The sequence below is a fragment of the Anser brachyrhynchus genome, assembly GCF_964034855.1.
Source record: "Anser brachyrhynchus genome assembly, chromosome: 1".
Taxonomy (NCBI): Eukaryota; Metazoa; Chordata; class Aves; order Anseriformes; family Anatidae; genus Anser; species Anser brachyrhynchus.
This window is the reverse complement of record NC_137694.1, coordinates 74497958-74518119: the sequence shown is the minus strand read 5'-3', so window position 1 is coordinate 74518119 and position 20162 is coordinate 74497958. Positions and strand designations below refer to the sequence as shown.

Below are 20162 nucleotides of genomic sequence, written 5' to 3'. Positions count from 1 at the left end.
GTGTTGAGAACATCTTGAGTGAGATGGACAGGAGTGTGTGTTCCTGGAAGTAAATATCAACATTGAGATAGGGTTTCTCTCCTTGTCCTTTGGTATGTGTGAATGACAAGCAGCTCAACACCATCTTTGCTAAGATTGATCTCTTAATTTAAAGGAACTGAAGCTCCTGTTTGTTTGTGTGTCAGTGATAATGGCTTGGTAATGTCAGTCTCTAAGTCACTATCAACATCCTAACATCTTCTGTGGCATTTTCAGAGATACTTAATTTGCTTGCTTGGTATATAAAAGCTGTTCCTGCTGAGCATAATGTGTTGAATATAATGCTTACTCAATTACCAGAAACATGCTGTAAAAAATGTTGAAATTTGGTAAGGGAGCCATAACACACCCAATGTATCAATTTATTTTTTTCTTCTCATTTGTCTGACATTGTAAATGTATTTATGTTCATAATTGTAAATACAGTTTGAGAAGGGAAGTGGGTTGTGATTGTTTGTAGCTATTTTTAAAGTTGTCTTTTGTCCTCTCTTTCATTCTGCAATATGTCTCCATAACTCTCAGCACAGTGGGATGTAATGGTAGTCTCTTACAGTTGCAAGTAAACTAAGAATTATCGAAGTGTTGCTTTAATGAAAATGATCTTTCTCCATTTTTGAGCTGACGTGTGTAGTTACAGAAGCTGCAGGAATGATCTGTGTTGCATGCAGTAACTGGCATTACAAAGGATTTCTCATATATACACATACTTTATTTTGCTTTAAAATTCCTCTACCTTTTTGATCTTTTAGTTGTATTCCTGCAACCTAGTCTCTAGTCTGGGGCTAGTTACTACCTGATACTATAAACATTATTTTTTGTTATAAGTGAGACCATACAAATTTCTTGGTCTATCAGAAATATTTTATTAATTAAGTAAGCAGGCACAAGCAAAACAGCGCTGGGCGGCTGGGGAGTCTCCGCTCCACCACAGCACGCAACTTTCCCTTTTCAGTGTCGCCGTTTTATAGCATCCAAGTTTCGGCTTGTCAGGACTTGTTGAACCTTCTGAAGCTGCGCAGTTCGTTGTTGGGGGTCGTTGTTTTTCTTTCAATGATCATGCGTTGTGCTCGTGTTCAAGGGGGAGGGTAGTGAAGCGGGAAACAGTATTTCACAGAGTCTTTGTTTTACCAAGGATGTTTATCCAACACCCCCTCCCCACTATCTACTTGCTTAGTCTTCCCCCTTAACAAGGTCGTAAATTGCAAAACCTTATCTTCTCAGCAGATTCTCTGAATTCCTTTTAAAGACAATGAACAAACACCCGCTAATTTATCACATTTTTAATTTGAAAAGGTACATTTTGTGTTTATAAATTCTTGTGTTTCACTGAGACATGAATAATGCTGGATGAGTCAAGAAGGCCAACCAGGCTAGACAGAGGACAACAGCTTAGGAAAACCTACACTTGGGAGCTGTAGGACAGAGAAGAGCAAGAACAGCTTCTGCCTAGGGAACCAGAGGCAAGAAGGCCCCCATGACTCTCCCTCCTGTCCATGTGTTGTGCTAGGACCTAGGCTCACTGTGAATGTTACTGCAGATACCAGTGAAATTTCTTGAGGATTGGGTGGATGAAGGAGAAACTTTACAAGGCTACCAACACAAAACAGCCGTTGCATTTCTATTGGTGTGTTTGTGGAATCCAGGTGTCACAAGTGTCCCATTTTACTAGTTCAAAAGCTGAAATTTCAGCTAGGCATGTGGAAGATTTTTTTGGAATATTGTCAGTGATGCTTCTGAAATTGTCTGTTACAAAGGGACTTGAGAGCACCGTGTGTTTAGTAGGTCTAAGCCTTTCTGGAAAACACTGTTGCCTTCAGCCCATCAGAAGAAGAAAAATATAAGTCCTGCCTTTGTGAGCTGTTGATCCTACCTTTTTACAAAGCAAGCTGAACTGTATTTGCCCCTGCCTCAGCCGGGTAGGTGGAGCTGCCATCACATACATGTGTGACACTGCATCATGTATGGAAAGCAAAATGTTGCATTCTTTCTTTCTCCTTAGTTGCACATTTGGCCTTCTCAGCTAATATTGAGAAGTGGAAAGGTGATGTTTATTTCTAGCAGTCTTTGTTCAGCATCCCACATTTCCCTCTTAAGTATCCGGTATTAGCATCTGGTGGAAATGTGATGCAGACTAAATGGACCATGTGTTTGTTGGCAAATAGTACCTGTGACACCAATCCAATGACCTTAGCCTTTTTTTTTTTTTCCTTTTCTTTTCTTTTTCTGGTTCTTCAGGTCCAAGCATCATTCTTTGCACTGAATATACTTTCTTTCTTTCCACCTGTATGAACTATAGAGTATTGGTATCTAGGGATTTCCCTGCAGATGGAAAAGGAAGACAAGAAGTCTGAAGCTACTGAAAGAAGTTGGAAACTCAGATCTATAAAGCTATTCCAGAAGGTCTTGAAACATTAAAGCAAGTTTTATTACAGATATTGGTTTATGTTACACTCATTTATTAAAACCTAAGGACATCTTTATAAAAACTACTGTATATAAAGACAAGAGCAGTGCAATAGCAGTGTAAAACACATTTTTGGTTTACTTGGCAATCACTTTAGAAAGACAACATGACTCATAATATGAAGTTAGAGTATGCTGCAAAAAATAGGACAGGATTAGATCAAAAACTAGATTAGCAAATCACTGGACACTGGCACGTATTGATTTTAAACATCGAGTGTTATGTAAACAGTATTATTGTCAATGCATCAATAAAGAGTGAGTAATCACTGTAACCCTAGAATTTCTAGTTAGCTTAATTAGCCTAAAATTTGATTACAGACTATTAAAATAGACTATCATACTGCATATCTTAGCTTCTTAGTTATTTACTACTTATGTAAAAGGAGGACTAGATGAAATGCCTCTTTTACAAGAGGATTTTCAAGGGTGAGAAAAGATGTTTCTTCCCAGCAAGTTGGTAGGGTTTTGTTTTTGTTGCCCTAATTTTCATACACCATCACTGGTAGTTAAATAGAACTGAGTTTAAAAATCACTTTGATGTATTACTTCAATGCTTCTGCAAGTGGACAGTCCTCATATAGAAATTACAGCCATAATAAAACTATTAAAAACAGTTATCTAAAATAGCTGCTACAATACGCTGATGTGTACATTAAGAGGCCAGGTTGTTTTCACTTTGTGTTCTTGTAAGATCTATAACCAGGCACAACAGATGGTTAATGACAACACCAAGTCCTGCACAAGCTTTATAACTTATGAACTTATAACTTTTAGAACTTATGTTCTATGTTATACACAGCAATTATTAAGAAGTTGGATACTCAGTTCTTAGTAAAACATGGGAGAGAAAATGAGTTGGACAGGGAAGGAGGTTTCTGGAGTACAAATGTCATTAATAGCCACTGAAATAGTTGCTATTGGTGAATGGGATGCACAATGAAATTATGCGCTTTCATTAATGTTAATTTTATATCCCTTATTTTTCCAACTATATCAGGATGGACATAGAGAAATATATCTATTTTAGTCCAAGTCTTTTCTTTTAGAAAGAGATTGCATTTGAACCAGGCTCTTTCTGCAGAAATAATTGAGTGATTCATTGCTGTTCATCTGGTTCACAATAATTACTTTTGATCAGGTGAATGCATAAGGATATCAGAGCACTGCTATACAGATGGTTGGGATGTTCAGCCAGCACTCTTCTGCAATGTCTCATCAATAAGGGAGAAGGGCTGATAGCAATGGTGGTAGGGAAGTACATGTGGTGCAATGTTTCCCTTTAGTTTGAGGCCCAGCAAGCATTAGTCTTATTCAAGATCTTATATTCTGCTAAATTAGGTAGGCTATCAGATGATTATAACAACACAATTGATGAACATCATCAGCTACGATGTGAATTATGCGTAAGTTAACTGGTATGCAAAATCAGAATTTCAGCCAGAGAGTATCTACCTTATATAGCTGGCTCTGTATAGAAAATCAAAAGAAAACAAACAAACAAAAAGCACATCGATTACAAGGTATACATGTACTAGAAGTAAAGCATAAAACTGCTCATTAATAACGCACAGTTCCCAAAGGGAAAAAAAAACCTTTACAAAATACAGTAAGTAACACAAACCAGTATCTAATACAAATTCCTTCATGAACATAAGCTTTTTACAAAGCTCTCTGTGGTGGTCACCACCTCACAATGAAAGTAGGTGCTGATAGAAGGTAAAAGGAGCAAAGCGCCAACGTAAGACTGATTACTGGAGTTATATACTTTGGTGGCTGTATGCAAGGGTTACGGATCTTGGAGCCAAAGTGGGAGTGGGGAGAAGACATGATGCCTGTAGAGGCATTGATGGCATTGTTCCCAGCTACTTGCGTTCCTTTGCTTTTCTTGCAAGTTGGCACCACTTTATATCCTCATTGGGATAGGTCTCCCAGCACCAGGAGATCCGACCCTTTCCCTGCTGAAGTGCTAATCTCCGAGGAGAGAGCAGCCGGGACTGTTTGCCACTATCTGCAAGCTCCTTACAGTGCTTGTTTGCTGGAGGTCCTTTTTGTGCCCAGCCGAAGTGCTTTAAATGGTTCTGCAATGCTCTAATTAAATGTTCTTGTTAGAAAACTAAAGTCTCTTATGTTTATAGTGAAACAAGGTTTAAAAAATACTGCCTGCTTTTTATTTGAAATGCTGCATTTCTTTCAGTGTCAAACACCCCAGTTGCACTATGACAGCTCTGCAAGTAGGGTTGCATTCAGAGGAGCATGCACAGGAGCTTCTGTGAAGATAAAGAGTGGGCCAGGCGTATGCTTACCTAGAACAGGTTGGAGCCTAATGCCTGGAGGGTGACACACTTATCTGTGGCATTTGAATTCTTGCTAGTTAACTGTTGCCTGCCCTTACACAGTGATACTCTGCTTTTATTTATTTTTTTATTTTACTATTTGGATTGCAAAGAAAAGGGGCATGAGCATATTAATAAGCCACTCAGATTGGGTCTTCTTTGGAGACTGGACATTCCTATGCCCTCCAGTCTTGGCTCCCCCAACAGTATTTATTCCTGGGTGGGTTTGGTCATGTACCATCATACACTACAATAACTATAAATTAGCTCATATCACACTCAGTAGTCTATTCCTGTTGAGTTCAATGGAAGGCTAAAATGCACTCATATCAAAGAGGTACAAAAAACCACCCCAACTTGATTGTTCACTAACAAGGTGTTTCTTAATACTCATTGGCAAGGTGTTCCTCACGCTGGTTGTACAATAAAATATAACATTATTATAAAATTACTGATTTGCGGCATGCCTCAAAATATGAGGCATGAGGAATTAATTTGGCATTAGCATGGCACTGTGCTACACCTTCTAGATGAACTACTCTGTTTAGCTGTCATTGCCAGGTTCTCCATTTCTCTTTCTCTCTCTTAATCAATGACTAAATTTCACAGGGTCTGCTCATATAATTGATACTGTATGATTTTAAAATAAACCTGTCCTGTGGAAAGTTAAGTCAAGCTATCACAACTTAGTGACCAAGTACTCCACGTGCTTCCATGGTAGCATCATTGCCCTTTTGGCTTACAAATGAATTCTTAGATTTGTGAGGGATAAACTCTGATGCCAGTCAGTGGATGAGGGAATTGGATTATTGCCTTGTAAAGCAGAGGGACAATGGTATTATTGCTTTTGTAATATAAAGTTTGTTGCTTTTCTTCTGATTTTCTTTCAGCTTCAAGGAGTATGGGGGAGGAATGGGGTATCTGTTTTGCTTTTTAATAAAAGTTCCCCTCCTCAGGAAAGCATGCAAAGCTGAAGCTGAGCTGTGCTCAGATGTTTGATGTTTTATCAGAATCACTGCCAATGATCCTAAAATGTGTACTAAGGCTGAACCAGTTGCTACCCTGCAGTTTGATGGGTGGGAAGGCTTTACTCATCTTGTAGTTCATGACAACATGGGTAGCAGTGACGGGGATTGCCAGCATCTACCCCATTGTGACAAAATATTCATCAGAGAACTTTGGAAAAACTCACATTCAGTATTCTGACACTTAGATTAGGCTCAAATGGCAATAGACGGATGAGGAGGCAAAGAAAAGTTATCTACCAAAGGTTTGTCTTGTGATCATTTTCCACCTTCGTGTGGATTTGCCAGAGCAACTTAATTTTCTTCCAACTGAGCATTTTCTCAAGCATGATGATTCCTTTGAAAGATAATATTGTCGGTCAAAAATTAAAATATTGCTTACAGACTAGTTTCTTCTGGAAACTCTTATCATTTGCCTACAGAAGTTGTCTGAAAGGTGTTTCTCTTCAGGTGACTTGATCAATCTCCATCCTGTAGTTTTTCTCTCTCTGCTGCTTATCAACCATTTTTAAGTCTTTGTCATTTAATTGGTTTTCTTGAAAGCTGCTCCGTGGAGTCTGATCTTACCTCTCCCATCTTGAGGCACATCAATATATTTTTCTGGAAGACATAAAACACACATGTTCCTGTAATGTTTCATAAGCATTCAACATCAAAGCATTTTCTGTAAAGATATATGTGTCATTTTCTGAGATGTGGATTTGATCTGTGGAGAAAACAGGTGAGAAAGAAAGGTGTTGGGAGGCCTTTACCTTCCTTCATTAGCTTTATTTAGCCTAGTGTGAGCTCATGTGCTATGGACGGTTGCATTCCCCTTCTTTTTTTTTGTTTTGTTTTGTTTTGTTTGTTTATTGTTTTGTTTTGTTTTTACAGTCAGAGTGGGAGGCTAACTCTGTTTCTCCTTATTCATTACAAATCGGTCCTGGTCCTGGACATCAACCACATATTAGGTGTGCAAGTTGCATGTGCTCACCTGAGCAGGGCTCAGGTGTAGGCTACTGAGCACCCTCGGCCCACGGAGACGTGGGTAACAATCAAACCTACAGATATGGCTGGAATCTGAGACAGATAAAAATCAGATTTTATTCCAAATACCTTTTTCTGTGCGTATACCAGCATACTGTTCCATGTTGCTGAGCTGTCTACTACCTGTGAGATAAAATGATCAAATATTTGCCTGAAAAGGTGAAAGAGGAAATGCAAACAACTGCTAAACTCTTCATTTCTACTGCATGAAGTCTATTTTGAAAGTGCAAAGTGCAGAGGACTTCCTTCTGCAACCATAAATTTACTTTGAAGCAAATTTTATTTGCTTATACAGTCTCACCAGGGCTGTTTGCCTGAGTAAAGTGTATTCCCGTGACCATATGGTAAAGCCTTTATCAAATGTCACAGAGTCTTCTTGTTGCACTGGTTACCAAGGTGAGCATCAGACCAAACACGGACTGCTTACTCTAACCCCGATTCCTTTCCCATGATGAGAAAATGCATTTCTGTTTCCACGTATGTAAATGAGTAAATATATTCATGTGCTTTCCTCACAGAAGTGTTTCATTTATTTATTTATTTATTGCAACTCGTCTGGAACATAACAAATGTGTTAAATCTGCCCATCTTCACCTTGTGCAGAGAGGGCGTGTGTACCTGGCTATGTTGATCCTTTTTTATGTGAGCTATGGTAGCGTGAGTTAGACCAGGTTTATTAATCATAATAATAAATTAAAGTGATCCATCTGTTTCCTGGAGTAGGAAAGCATAGCGGTATAAACACAAGCTGCTGGAGGCACAATTTGGTATCCTAGTAGCAGCGACACTTAATTAACTTTTCCAAACAGTGTTCTTTACATGTTGGGTATTCGCAAGTCTGTGCACTACATTATACATATTGCATTCCACTAATGTATAAAATATAAAGAAACACCTGGTTCAGACACCAGGATATCTGTGGGAATCAGCATGTCTGAGGTTATCTAGTGTTTCCCATCAAACCCACTGAGTATATGAGGCTCGATCTCCAACCTTTGCCTCAGTGTCACGCCACTGAAATGGCAGGGGTGGGCTTGCAGGGATGTGCAAGTCTGCCGGGCGACCGCCTCGGATGCAGCTGAAGTATGCTGCCTTTGGCCAGGTTCAGGTCCTTCTCGCAGCGCTGCTGGTCAGGGAGGACTGCTACAGAAATACGCTGTCCTCCCTCTAGCTCACGCGGAGGATCTAAGCCTTTATCCAGTACTCACTCAAAGTAAACCTACATCAAGGTTTTACTGATAATTGCTTTCTAATAATTGAATATCCTAGTCAGCCTTATTTGCCTTAGAAATACAGCAAAATTACTTTGGATTTTGTTCTTTCGCTGTCCTTTTTTGACCTTGGTAGAAATTGGCACTAAAGAAACATGCACATGTGCCTCTCGTAAGGTCTGCAGACAGAAGAAGTTTAATGCAAGTTTGTTTGTATCTAGAAGAGAACCTCCTGAGACCTTGCTATAAGTAATTAAAAAAACAAAACAAACAAAAAAAAACCTTGAGAGAGGGGAACGAGAAGAGTAAGAGCACGTCATGGCTTAGAGCCACTCATGTCCTTTGCAGCACCTTCAGTTGTTTCTTTTCACTCTTCTGTACAGTGCTACACGTGCTTTAGCTCAGATGAAGTGTTTTACAGATCTGCAGTCTGCATAGTTTAAATTCCTTCCTCCCTCCCTCCCTCCCTCCCTCCCTCCCTCCCTCTCTCCCTCCCTTCGTCCCTCCCCTTCCCTCCGTCCCTCCCCTCCCCTCCCCTCCCCTCCCCTCCCCTCCCCTCCCCTCCCCTCCCCTCCCCCTTTTCCTTTTTTCCTTTTTTCCTTTTTCAAAGTATTCACCCTCTGTTCTCTCAGCTCTTGGCTAAGGCTGGTGCCAAATCAGTTGCTTCGAACTGAAACCAAACCTTGGCAGCACAGGTAGGTGCCAGGTAAAAGCTGCCAAGCAGTGCTCACTAAATGGGTGACAAGCTGTTGAATAACAAAAAGGCCCAACAGAGACCACTTTCTGCACGTGTTCTCCTTCCTCTCAGCGTGATCCACTTCTTATAGTTAGGAGTGAGCATGGATGGTGAACAACAGATTGACTGATGATGGATCAGTAAAACTGGGAGGTTCTGCTTTAGATTAATTGCTCTGCAACAGTGGGATCATCGAAAATACTTGCATTTCCTAAGAAAAAGAAATGCCGATTTCCACATGTGGTCAGCCAGAGTGCACCTGGCAACAGAAACCCCATGTTTGTCACTTCTGGTCACTTCTTCTGGACTTTTATGTATCAAGAGAGTAGAAGTGTGTGCTCTGGAGGTGGCTCAGCTTGCTCCTACTCACTGGCAAGGGTTACCACCAATGTGGCACCCCAGACTGTATCGATTTTCATTGCCCGACGAGGAAGTAGCTAACTAAAAGATTGCCTCTTTTTTCACATCAATGACTTTGCTAGGCGGCTTAGTTCCACTGAAAAAAAAAAAAAAAGACATCCATTAATAACAAAGGAATGATTCAGAGCCTCTGCAGACAAGATATTTTTTCAGGAACTTCTGTCATTTTCTGACAAATGAAGTAAACAGTTGCCACACTCACAGTTCCAGGGAATCTTGCTAAGTTAGTGTTCACATAAAAGCGCTATCAATCACCACAGCCCCTTCAGACCTGAGATAACACAGTAAGCAGTCTCTGCAAATGTCCAGATCCTCTCTCTGGTATAAAATTGCATTACGCTGATCTAACAGACCAACCCTAATCTACGGCTGCTGAGGGTCTGCAATGCCTTCAACTCTGTTCATACTGGGAGTGGAAGAAAGGCTTTTGCTCTCTCTTGTCATAGGAAGAGCTCGGCTACCAGGCTAACAGACAGCTTTCTGCTGCAAGTAGCCCTTGGCGGACACACTGATTATTATAGGCAAGAGGAAAGTCCTCCTTTCCCATACTCGGAAGGACAAGGGAGGACAATGCACAATGCACTAGATTTAAAAAAAAAAAAAAAAAAAAAAAAGCCTCACGAGTTTGAAAGGAAAGGATGCAAGAAATGAATTGCAGGACAAGTACCAAATGAAAAGCCATTCAGTTGTCTAAATATATTGCAAACCAGAAAGAAATAGAGCATAATCTAATCCCTCTGCCTGCAGAGTCTGCCAAAGAGCAGGGAAATAATTTTCATAGCTTGGCATCTGTACAGTGCAATGGTTGTATTATACATAGCATATAACATTGCATCTAAAATGTATGCTGAAAGACTGCTCAGGTTACTCAGTCTTAAAAACTATGAAATACACGAATGAACACTGCCTGTGTGATCTTAATTTGAACATCTAGTTTGTGTGAAAGAAAGCAGAAAGTTTTAGTCTTTAAATAGGCCTTGTTTGTCTTTTTATTTTATTTTATTTTATTTTATTTTATTTTATTTTATTTTATTTTATTTTATTTTATTTTATTTTATTTTATTTTATTTTATTTTATTTTATTTTTTTCCTTAGAGAAATCTTTTCTTTCATTGGGAGAACATCAAAATAGCTGAATGATGCAGGGGAAACACTTCAGACACAACTAAAATTTGTTTCAGGTTCGCTCAGTAACTTGAAGAGGTTGCAAATCTTGTTCTTTTGAATTGATTATGAACATTTCAACACTAAGCAGTCGCATGGGATGTTGCTATCTTGCCAAAAAGAAGCAGCAGCATGGCCCCCAGGCTGAGTGATCGTTCTCCTCTGGTGCCACACAATTTCCCCTCTGTTCTAGTGAAATGGGTCATGACACATGCAGGAGGTCAGATGAAAGGAGTGCCTTAACTGGTGGCAAATCAGTTTTGTTGCAATCCTCATGTAAAATTACCATCGTCACTGGTAGCCATTGCTAATGTTTCTAATATATTCGTTGGCTCAGGGAAGATAGACATCTGGTGCTTAAGAGTTTAAACAAAAAACAGGCTCTGGAATTTTTCAACCTGAGAAACAGACTCTGAATTTTCAACTCGTGTGTTATTTCCACTTTAGCTGACAATTCTGCAAAGGTGGAGAGAAATGTCTAAATGTGTTTGAAAGCAAATACCTCAGGAAGGTGTTAGGGATCAAACTGAATGAATGTGTAGTGAATGTCAGATTGATCAGATTTAATCTTATTCCTTAGCTGCAGACCTAAGAAAAGGAGGCAGAAATATCAGGGTATGTGAAGAACAAACCCAGGAGCTTCTGCTCTGATAGGTGTGCTCTTGGCAGGTGGGGGGACACATAAATGGGGCCAACTGAGAGACCCCTTTGCTAGGTAGTCAGAAATGTCTGAGACATTTGTATCAGTTGTTAAGAAACACCAAGGGTCTTATGCCCAGGGCAGGCATGGGACTAATGGATATACTGAATTTTGCTCATATTCTGCAGGAGTATTTTGGGGGGGTGGTCCTATTTGTGGGCAGCTACCAAATGTATTAAGCTGGTGGCCCATTGGTTACTCAATGCATGTGTGAATGGCAACTAGAAATGTTATTACATGCTCTGAATTAAGCACCAATGGAGAAATGTGAACTCCAGCTTGTGTGCCACGGTTCTGAGGCGTAGCATCAAAGTGGTCAGGAAATCACAGTAGCTCATGAATCACGATCATATGAAAGAGGCTGTCTGCTCATAATGTTTCTTCGCTGGTGGAAAAGAAACAAAAAACAAAACAAAACAGTTTCCTTTGGATTGTTCTTGCAGCAATGTATTTATTTGCTCATGCTGCAGTGCTCTACCATCAATACAGTGGAGTACTTGATGAGGAACAAGTCAGACAGACGGCATGAATGGGACTAACTCAAGAGTGCAGGTGGAATAGGCCATACCTACCACTTACTGGAAATGGGGCTGCATGTCACCTCTGACAATCTCTTCTCCTCCCTTCCACCTGTAAAGCAGGTAGGTGGGAAAATAGGCCTGTGCTTACTTCCATCATGGGGCATGATGCTGGGCTTATTTCTCAGCCCTGAATTGTCCAGTGTCTGATGCAGGAGATGGTAAAAAGAGTCCCTGCGGAGAGCTCATTTATGGTCAGTGTCTTCTTCTACTTGAGGGACTCTGCCACCGTATTGTGTAGCACTTTACTCTCGACTGCTCCTGTACATGTCCTGCAGCCAGTTATGCCCAATTCTTCTCCTGTTGCTTAGCTTATTTTTCAGAATCCTCTTCACAGAGGTCCAAACTGGAATTGTTTGGCAAGGACAATTTAAAAGTACACTTTTTTTTTTTTTCATCCAGAGGTAGGAAAGGAAGATTTCTTCTCCTTGTGTTTTGGGTCAGAGTACTACTACAAGCTGCAACTTTATTTCCTATATGACTGCTTTCATACCATCTCTCTTTACTTACCTCCCAGGTCATTTTGAGTGCAAATCACACTTTTTGAGACCACAACATGTAATTTATTTTAAAAATTCAGCAGAGATAATGGTCTGTGTAAGTGGAAAAAGTAGAAGAATGGAAGTAAGTGACAGTTTAGGTGCATTTTTTTTTTGGAAGATATTGGTGACAAAGAATTGAGAGTGCAAGGAATAATCTTTCAAACCTCAGCTAGAAAAATATCTATCCATGTCAAGGAATCATTTATTTGCCAATAATTAGCAATAAATCTACATGTGGGGAGGGCAAATAATATGTTTGGGAATAAGGTGCAAAGGAAATTGACTTTAAATCTGAGGAAGTACCTTGAGTTTCTCCTGAATGGGGTGTTTCCATCACCAAAGTGTAGAGGCAAAAGGGATGGTGACCTGAGATACAGCAGCAAACCTTCATTTTGTGCCAATTTCTGAAAGACTGAGCTGCTAACCTAACAATCTTTATGAAATACTTTTCAATTAATACAATGCAATATGATAATCAGCACTGAACAGTATTTAAATGAAAGTGCTGGTGTGAAGAAAAACACTGCTGTGCATCAGCTTAAAATGCACACACAAATTCTCATTTTACACATTTTGATAACTTCATGCTGTAATATGAAAGTGCAAACTATGCACACCTAAGCAAATCACTGATAGCCATCTTTTCCCTGTGCTGGAATCCATTTTGGTGACTTTGATCTGGAGCTAGCATGGAAATAGTCAAGGAAAAGGCAAAATTTTCACCCTCAGTTGAAGCCATTCATCCCTAAAATATATTCCATGATAATAAATGGATAGATCAGTAATTGGCTAAACTGTTTCATGACCTGATAATAGAGATGGCAGGAATCCTTCACCAGCAGCAGCTCTGAGGTTCCTTTGCCCCCACAAGTCCCTCTTCTGAACCAGTCACTGGACTGAGCATTGAGGCTGTCCACCACTTTTGCTCAAGGTGCATATTCTTCTGTTGACCCTGGACACTGGAGTTTTTTCCCAGTCTGGTACTCCCTATGACCTTGTCCCACCTGATTTCAGAAATTTACCCAGCACAACCCTATGCTCTGAAATTGAATTGCAGGGAAGAAGTTTGGTTGAGATGTTAGAGCAGCGAGTTGATGAGGTGTCGGCTGAAATCTGTTGAAGCACTACCCCGAGCACTAGGCGCCACTCAGCCACAACTGGCATGGGAAATGCTGGTTTTGCACAATCTTGTGTGTGAATGTGAGGGTACACACCAGTCCCTGTACAGACAAGAGGAAACAGCTGGAAAAGCAGATGGACACAGACACTGAAAGGTACTCAGCACCTGCAATCAGAACTGAATCTCCTCTAACGTGCAAAAGAAGTGAGTGACAACACATAAAGAAGCAGAATTTGATGTTGTGTGGAAAGCATATATGTGCCTGTGATATTCTCCTGTGGGGAGAAGGTGGTGGTGGTAGAGTATCTACCTTTTAAAAGCAGATCTAGCCATTGGGTCAATCTGATTTTCAAGTGCCACAGTGTTGTCACAGGAAGGCTTTAAGAAATAATGATGATGTTTTCAGAGACTCCACAGATAAAATAAGGAGGATTAGTACAAAGGAACTGTAGAATATCAGTATGTAAAAACTCAAATCAAGGAGACTGGTAATAAGATTTCTTTTCGTATATAACATAAATTCACTAGTAGTGGATTATTTAGAGTATTTAAGAACAGTATGCTTTTATATCCTGGGGATGATGGTCTCATGAAAAATTATATTTTTTTAAATTTTATTATATTTGTGCAGAATATTTCCTAAGAGACAGTGGCTTAAAATTCAAGACTTTTTTGCTGATTACTGGGAAGAGAAAGTACATTGAGCTGAATTGATGGTACTTTATGTATGTATATATATATATATATTTAAATATAGCTACAGAAAATTCTCAGTTTCTAGTCAGGAAAGTGTTAGAGCTTGGAGTTTTTCATTATCTGTAGCTATGGGAAACATTAAATAAGATAATCACTTAACAGTTATTTTCATAAATTAAACTGATCAAGCAGGAGGAATGTTTAGGATGTACTTGCTAGTTGGTTTTAAATATCCTTATTTTACATACAAGTTAGCTACGCGCTTTCAGGGCAGAATTGCCTGTCTGTATTACGTAAGGTAATTCTCATGTATAGGCTTAATATGTTGTAAAAGTGAATGCTGTGTCAGCTGTCTTAGAGATTGGAGCATTGTAACAATACATTCAAGAGTAGCAATGACCATTTACAATACTTGAGAAAGGGTTACTCAAAAAAGTTCAAGTGCATGAGTTATGAAAGTGCAAAAATGAAAAAAAAAGAAAAAGAAATTTTAATAATTTAGGTTATGAGTGTTGGTAAACCTGGACTATAAATTGCTCTTTCCACATGTTAAGAATCGTGCCTGTTTTAGTCTAGATTGAGAGTGTGCAAGTCCTTTAAAGACTGGGGGCTACAAAATAAACTGCTTTTCACATCACTGCTGAGAGCTGCTCCTTGCCTTTAAAGGCGCTTTAGGGAAGATGTGCTCCCGGGGCTTGGGCCCTTGCATGGGAGAAGGAGCTGCTGGTGGATGGCCAACCCTGCTGGCCAGGCCTTGGCTGTGCTCCTGCCCCACGGAGGAAAGGCCTCGGGGTCAGGGGAGGAGCGGGACTGCAGACAACCTGGCTGCTTCCTTGGTATCCTTAGTACGTGGAGCTCAGGATCTGCTTGGGACGGAGACGAGGCTTTTGGGGCGCAGCTGGAGCTGCAGGGGCAGGGACCTGCCTCCCCTGCCGCCTTCCCCAGCATGGCGGGTGCTGGAACAGCAGCTGGCTTTGCTTCTGTTATTAACATGGTGCCTGGCTAACACACCAAAACTAAAGGAGAAGAGACAAGTTTCCTGCAGAGGTTCTGCAATATCCGTAATTGTACAAATTAAATACATCTTTTGTCCCATCAGCTGGGTTGGATGGGAGAAGAATGAAACCACACAGGATACAATTTTCTCTATATTTTACTGAAGGCCATATTTTACAATTCTCACAAAGCACAGTGTACTGAAATCAATAGGGTGGCTAACATAAATAACTAATTCTGAGTAATGGCTCTGAAGTAATCCTACGCTTCTAAAGGCAAGTATTTTTCAATTAGTAGCAATGTTTTTCATTTGATAGCTCCTGAAATGGTAGATACTCCTGAACACAGTTCTGGAGACTGAAACCATCCAGTTCTCTTAAGAGAAATGTTGAGTATTTTTAAAGGAAATACGGAACATTCTAACTTCTGATTTATGTGTTGAACAGAGAAACAGATGAAGGTTTGAGGACATAAATTGAAACATGATCACTCAAAAGCTGTATGCATCTTCCCTCACTGAAGCATACCAGGCTGATTTTTTAATGACTTGAAATGTTTTATTCTTTCTGTTAAGGTTATTTAAAATAAATAGTCAAAACTCCTGGGACTCCCAAAGCATCTTAAAAGAGTGGCTAGCCAACTATAAGTAAAACTGAAAGTGGGCTGGACTTCCTGATTTGCTAGACATCCATGAAACACTCAAGTCTTCCCCACAGTGTCCGAATCAGCTGCATGAATTGAGGTTGAAATTCATCTGGCTGATTGCTGCCAAATTTTCCTGCAGGCTATTGTGTGGCAGCCATTAAATTACTGATACACTTGAAAGCCAATTAATCTGCATGGTTTACAAGAAAAACTGGTTTTATTATATATAGTTTGAACTACTTTAAAATTTTTTTCGAGACTTCTAGGAATTCTGATGATAAACTCAGTAGGGATATCATATGATGAACTCAGGCTTCTTCGTCCTTTTTTTTTTATTATTTTTTTTCCTGCTTCTTTGAGCTCTGGGGCAGGCATGCTGCTTCAGAAAATGGCTAGATGCCTTCATTTTGAGGGAGTCACCTTGGGCCTCTTTATTGTCACTGGAAATCAACAGGCGCCTCTGCAGAGTGGTTTTCCTCCTGTGATGGGCATCAAGTTGGGCAAGTGGTGCTGTGGAGATTCCCTTTGTCCCCACCAGCTCTACAACAAGTTGCTGGGTGATTAGTTCAGGTGCAGGTATCCAGAAGTAGGATGTCTAACCTAGGGCATCAGAAGACCCACTCTGCTGAAAACTGAATTATAAAAATTTATAATGCCAGGGTGGATTTCTGTTACCATCATGTTCAATCTCTTGCTCTTACAGGCAATTATAGAATTTTCTAAGTAAATATACCCAACTGTGCTATTTACAATCCAGTATTACTAAGTGGAAGCTGTTCTGTAGCCTCCATGTTCTGGTTAGAAACGTTTTTTTTGCCTCAGGTTTATTCACGAGCAGTTCTGATGCATGTGTTTAAGACCTACAACATACTAAAAGATTTTGATGGAAAAACCAGGCCATGTGGGTATTTCCTCACATATAGCTACATCTGGTAAAGAAAAGCAGCTTCTTACACCAGATGTGCATGTGCAGCCCCAAACATTTTTCCCCCTCCCTCTTGAACTACTAGTGGTTCAGGTGCAGCCCTGAGGCTTGTGACTGCAGCAGCCTGGTGACAGTCATGCTGCAGTCCTGCCTGCTCCTGTGGATGGGGCAATAGATGGGCACTCTTTGGAGCTGGGCTCAACATGCTTTTGTGTGTGTGTGTGTGTGTGTGTGTGTGTGTGTGTGTGGTTTTGCAGTCAATGCTCTTGATATTGCTGTCAAACCTTTACAAATAAAAAATCTGTGAACCTTTGAATATTTCTACATCAGTGGTAAGGACTGATTATCTGAATGTCTCCAATTTCAGCTCATCCCAGTTTCCCAGAAGCTGATGTTACAGGCTTTCAAGATCTGTTTCCACAAAGGGACTCTGACATACCTAAGATATTCAAGTATTTTTCACATTTGCTGAGCTCTTACATAGCAGTGTCAACCACACATCTAAAATCCAAGAGAGCACACTGAAAAGTACAATAAAATCCAAGAGAGCACACCGAAAAGTACAAGAGTCTTTACAAGAGCATGCCCTTCTATGTAAAACTGAAGTACATGATATGAGGAAAAGGCTCCTTCCTTGCTGGCTGACAATTTGAATTTAACAGATCCACATTTTTTATAAGATACTACTTGCTGTAAATGCAAAGCCAGGTTGAAAAAGCAGACAGTAAAACTTGCTGTGTGATATATGATGTTGCTTGCTACTACACAGCCATTCTCTGTTTGTACAACCTCTTAACGTACCCCAGAACAATACGATGGATACTTTAAAAAGCTCACAGAAGAAAAAAACAAAACAAACTTGCTTATGACATTAGTGTTTGATTCAGAAAGATGAGCAGTTATGGAGTGTGTTATTTTATTACGTATAGTAACTTTTTTTTCTTCTTCTCCTCTGTAAGTCTTTGGCCACACAGTGGCCAATAATTTATTTATAAGTGAAGGACAAAATTTAAAAAGACATTTATCAAGGCTATACTCAGTGTATCTTTACTCAGGTGGATGGTCAATACTAAGTGTTGTAATTGGTCTTTGCCACTTAGAGCTGAGGCCAAATGCTGGCTTTAAAATACAGGACAAAGTGTATGGTTTTCAACTTGAAGTTAATTGAGCTGTGCAGAAAACATACCATGTGAAGGAAAAACGTGGCCATGTGGAAGTGTGTAGGTATGCACATAGGGGTGCAAGTGCATGCATGTATTTGTATATACAGCTGTGTATCACGTTACATTTTTACCTATTATTTATAATTCATATTTGTTGGGCCCTCAGTTTCTGTATATACTCCACCAGATTCTACACATAACTGTACACAGACAGGATAGAAATTGTAGCTTAGTTTCTTTGTAAAATTCAAGAAAGATGGACTGAGCTAAACCAAAGTGAGCTAACCTTCGTCAGGTGAATAGCCTGCTCCTTATATTACAGCTCTTTTTGCCTCAGTGCTCTTTGCCACCTTGGCATCAGCCAAATATCTCCTTTTAAAATTGCTGCCTAGCATGTCCTGAAGACCAACAGAGGATAACACCACATACATTCCTGGAAATGGAACAGTTGAAGTCTGCTGAAGGCGTGAAGGCAGCTATCCAAACATTACATCTGAATGGGCTGGTACCATTTGCAGAGCTGCAAGGTGCTGACTTCTTTCAGGTCCCAGAGAGGTCAATAAGACTGAAAAGACTGAATATTCTGAGGAATTACTTTAGAAGAAGGAGATTTTTTTTCTGTATTCCACTGGAAAGATGGCACCAAAGTTGGTTTCCAAAGCAGATCAGATGAATGCCTGGCTTGAACTGGATCTCAGCTGGGTCACCCACCATCATTCCTGATGCTGCAGAAGGGTCCAGGCTCAGCCTGCCCAGCCCCTGCACTTTTTTCTCCTTATTAATTCCTCCCCTTTCTCTCTTTCCATTTTTTTTTTCTCTCCTCTGCATTAAAGGCCTTCTAGAATAGCTGCTTCTTCCTCCAGGAGAGTTGAAACAATGTGCCTATGCTACTTCCTGTAGCCTTGCCAGAGGCTGAACTTGCTCCAGCCGCAGAACGGTCAATTTAGGGGGGAAAAGTCTATTTCAGCACTTGAATTTCAATCCCCAAACCTGTGGTTTAACCCAGGGTCTTATATCTACTCTCAATTAAATCAGATTTTTTAATTCCCTCAGCATCATGCAGGAAATTCTTTCATTTCTGGAAAGAAAAGGCTTATTAATGGCGTATGGAAAAAACTGTATTTCTTGAAATAGTTATTTCTTTTATCAAAAAGCCTTGTTTTCTGCTTTTACTTTTCAGTACTAAGAAGGCTAGCCTTCTGATTCAGAGCTCAAGAAAAAATACGTAGTAATTTCTGTGTTGAGAGATGGATTTCCATGTAGGATGAAACATCGTGTCATCATGTTGCCTGTAACTGTTCTTTTTCTGTAAGATTTTTCTTTTCTTCAGCCATTTGTGTGGCTTTTCCAGCAGTATGAAACCTAAAACTATTTTTTTTAATAAATGTCTGAAGACACTTCAAAACAAGAACACAGAACAGCTTTTTAACATTAATGGAACAATTGTGGCAACAATTAAAAAAAAAATAAAAGCAAAGCTGTTGCAGTTAACATGGTTATGTGTTTGGCTTCCTGTTGCAGTTCTAGTATATATTTCTCTACACATAACGACCCAAGCAATAAATAATTTTTAACTTCATTTGTAGTTAGGAGCAAAGGTGTAACACCTGCAAGGCCCACACCAGAACAGTACCACATGCTGGAAGGAACGTTAGAAAGAGAATTTTGTGCAGAATGTCTCCTCCCACATAAAAAGCCATGGGAGAAGTGGAGGTGTGGAAAGAGAAGAAGCCAAGGAGCCTGGCTAATTTTAGCAGAGTGAAGGAGGGAAGAAAACAACAACTCTTTTCTGGTCACCTGAGATGTATTGCCAGCTTCACAAAGAAACATGCTTTGGCTCCAGTGCTAGAACTGTGACTGGTTTATTATTTTTGTATTGTCCCAGGGCTGCATCTAGACGCTGGGCTGCAAAGCTTCCTTTAGCTGCAACAGGCACCTTGTGCATGGATTGGTGGCAGTGTGTGAGCCCTGCTGAGGAGCATTTCTTGAGTGCGGAGAAAGAAAAACAGTGCATCCTTGGCATCATCTGGAGGAGGTATCCTACTTGGTATGGCTTGGTTTGAATGATAATTTATGAATCTTGGAGATTTTTGTTTTGAGCAATTATGAAGGCCAGCTGGTGGTTATTCTCTGTTAGTTCCATGTTTTTTTTATGTTAGTTCCATTATTTATTCGTTTGTGGATGCGCATGTTTGTATTGCGGATCCAATGCATGCTCATTTTTTCATGACAGATATTTATGCGTTTTGCAGTTGCCCGATGATAACTGTGGTTTTCAGTTGTGCACTTTAATATTAGATGAGAGGTGGAAAGAAAGTAATAATTCACAATGAATAATTCAACTACAAGTATCACATGCACGCACTGCAACAGAGAA

General features: G+C 40.0%; 1 protein-coding gene and 1 long non-coding RNA gene across 15 annotated transcripts in view; one reads left to right on the top strand and one right to left on the bottom strand.

Annotated features, from left to right (window-relative positions):
- Window positions 1-20162, top strand: part of LOC308198583 — a 117056-nt gene that overhangs the window by 8173 nt on the left and 88721 nt on the right. Inside the window, exon 2 of the long non-coding RNA XR_013954021.1 lies at window positions 19671-19832. This is a non-coding gene — a long non-coding RNA (uncharacterized lncRNA). The remainder of the gene's footprint in view (window positions 1-19670; window positions 19833-20162) is intronic.
- Window positions 1-20162, bottom strand: part of SHISAL1 (shisa like 1) — a 162986-nt gene that overhangs the window by 75953 nt on the left and 66871 nt on the right. For 5 of the 14 annotated variants that reach the window (XM_080601121.1, XM_080601123.1, XM_080601128.1 and 2 more), the window contains 2 exons: window positions 8718-9332; window positions 247-7012 (listed from right to left, as the gene is read on the bottom strand). The exons of 1 other annotated variant lie outside the window; for it this stretch is intronic. In XM_080601121.1, the coding sequence (XP_080457247.1) occupies window positions 9278-9332 (55 nt within the window). In that variant the 3' untranslated portion in view covers window positions 247-7012; window positions 8718-9277. Of the gene's footprint in view, window positions 1-246; window positions 7013-8717; window positions 16330-20162 lie in introns of those variants that run through there. 8 more of the 14 variants (XM_080601116.1, XM_080601127.1, XM_080601129.1 and 5 more) reach the window with 8 other exon arrangements.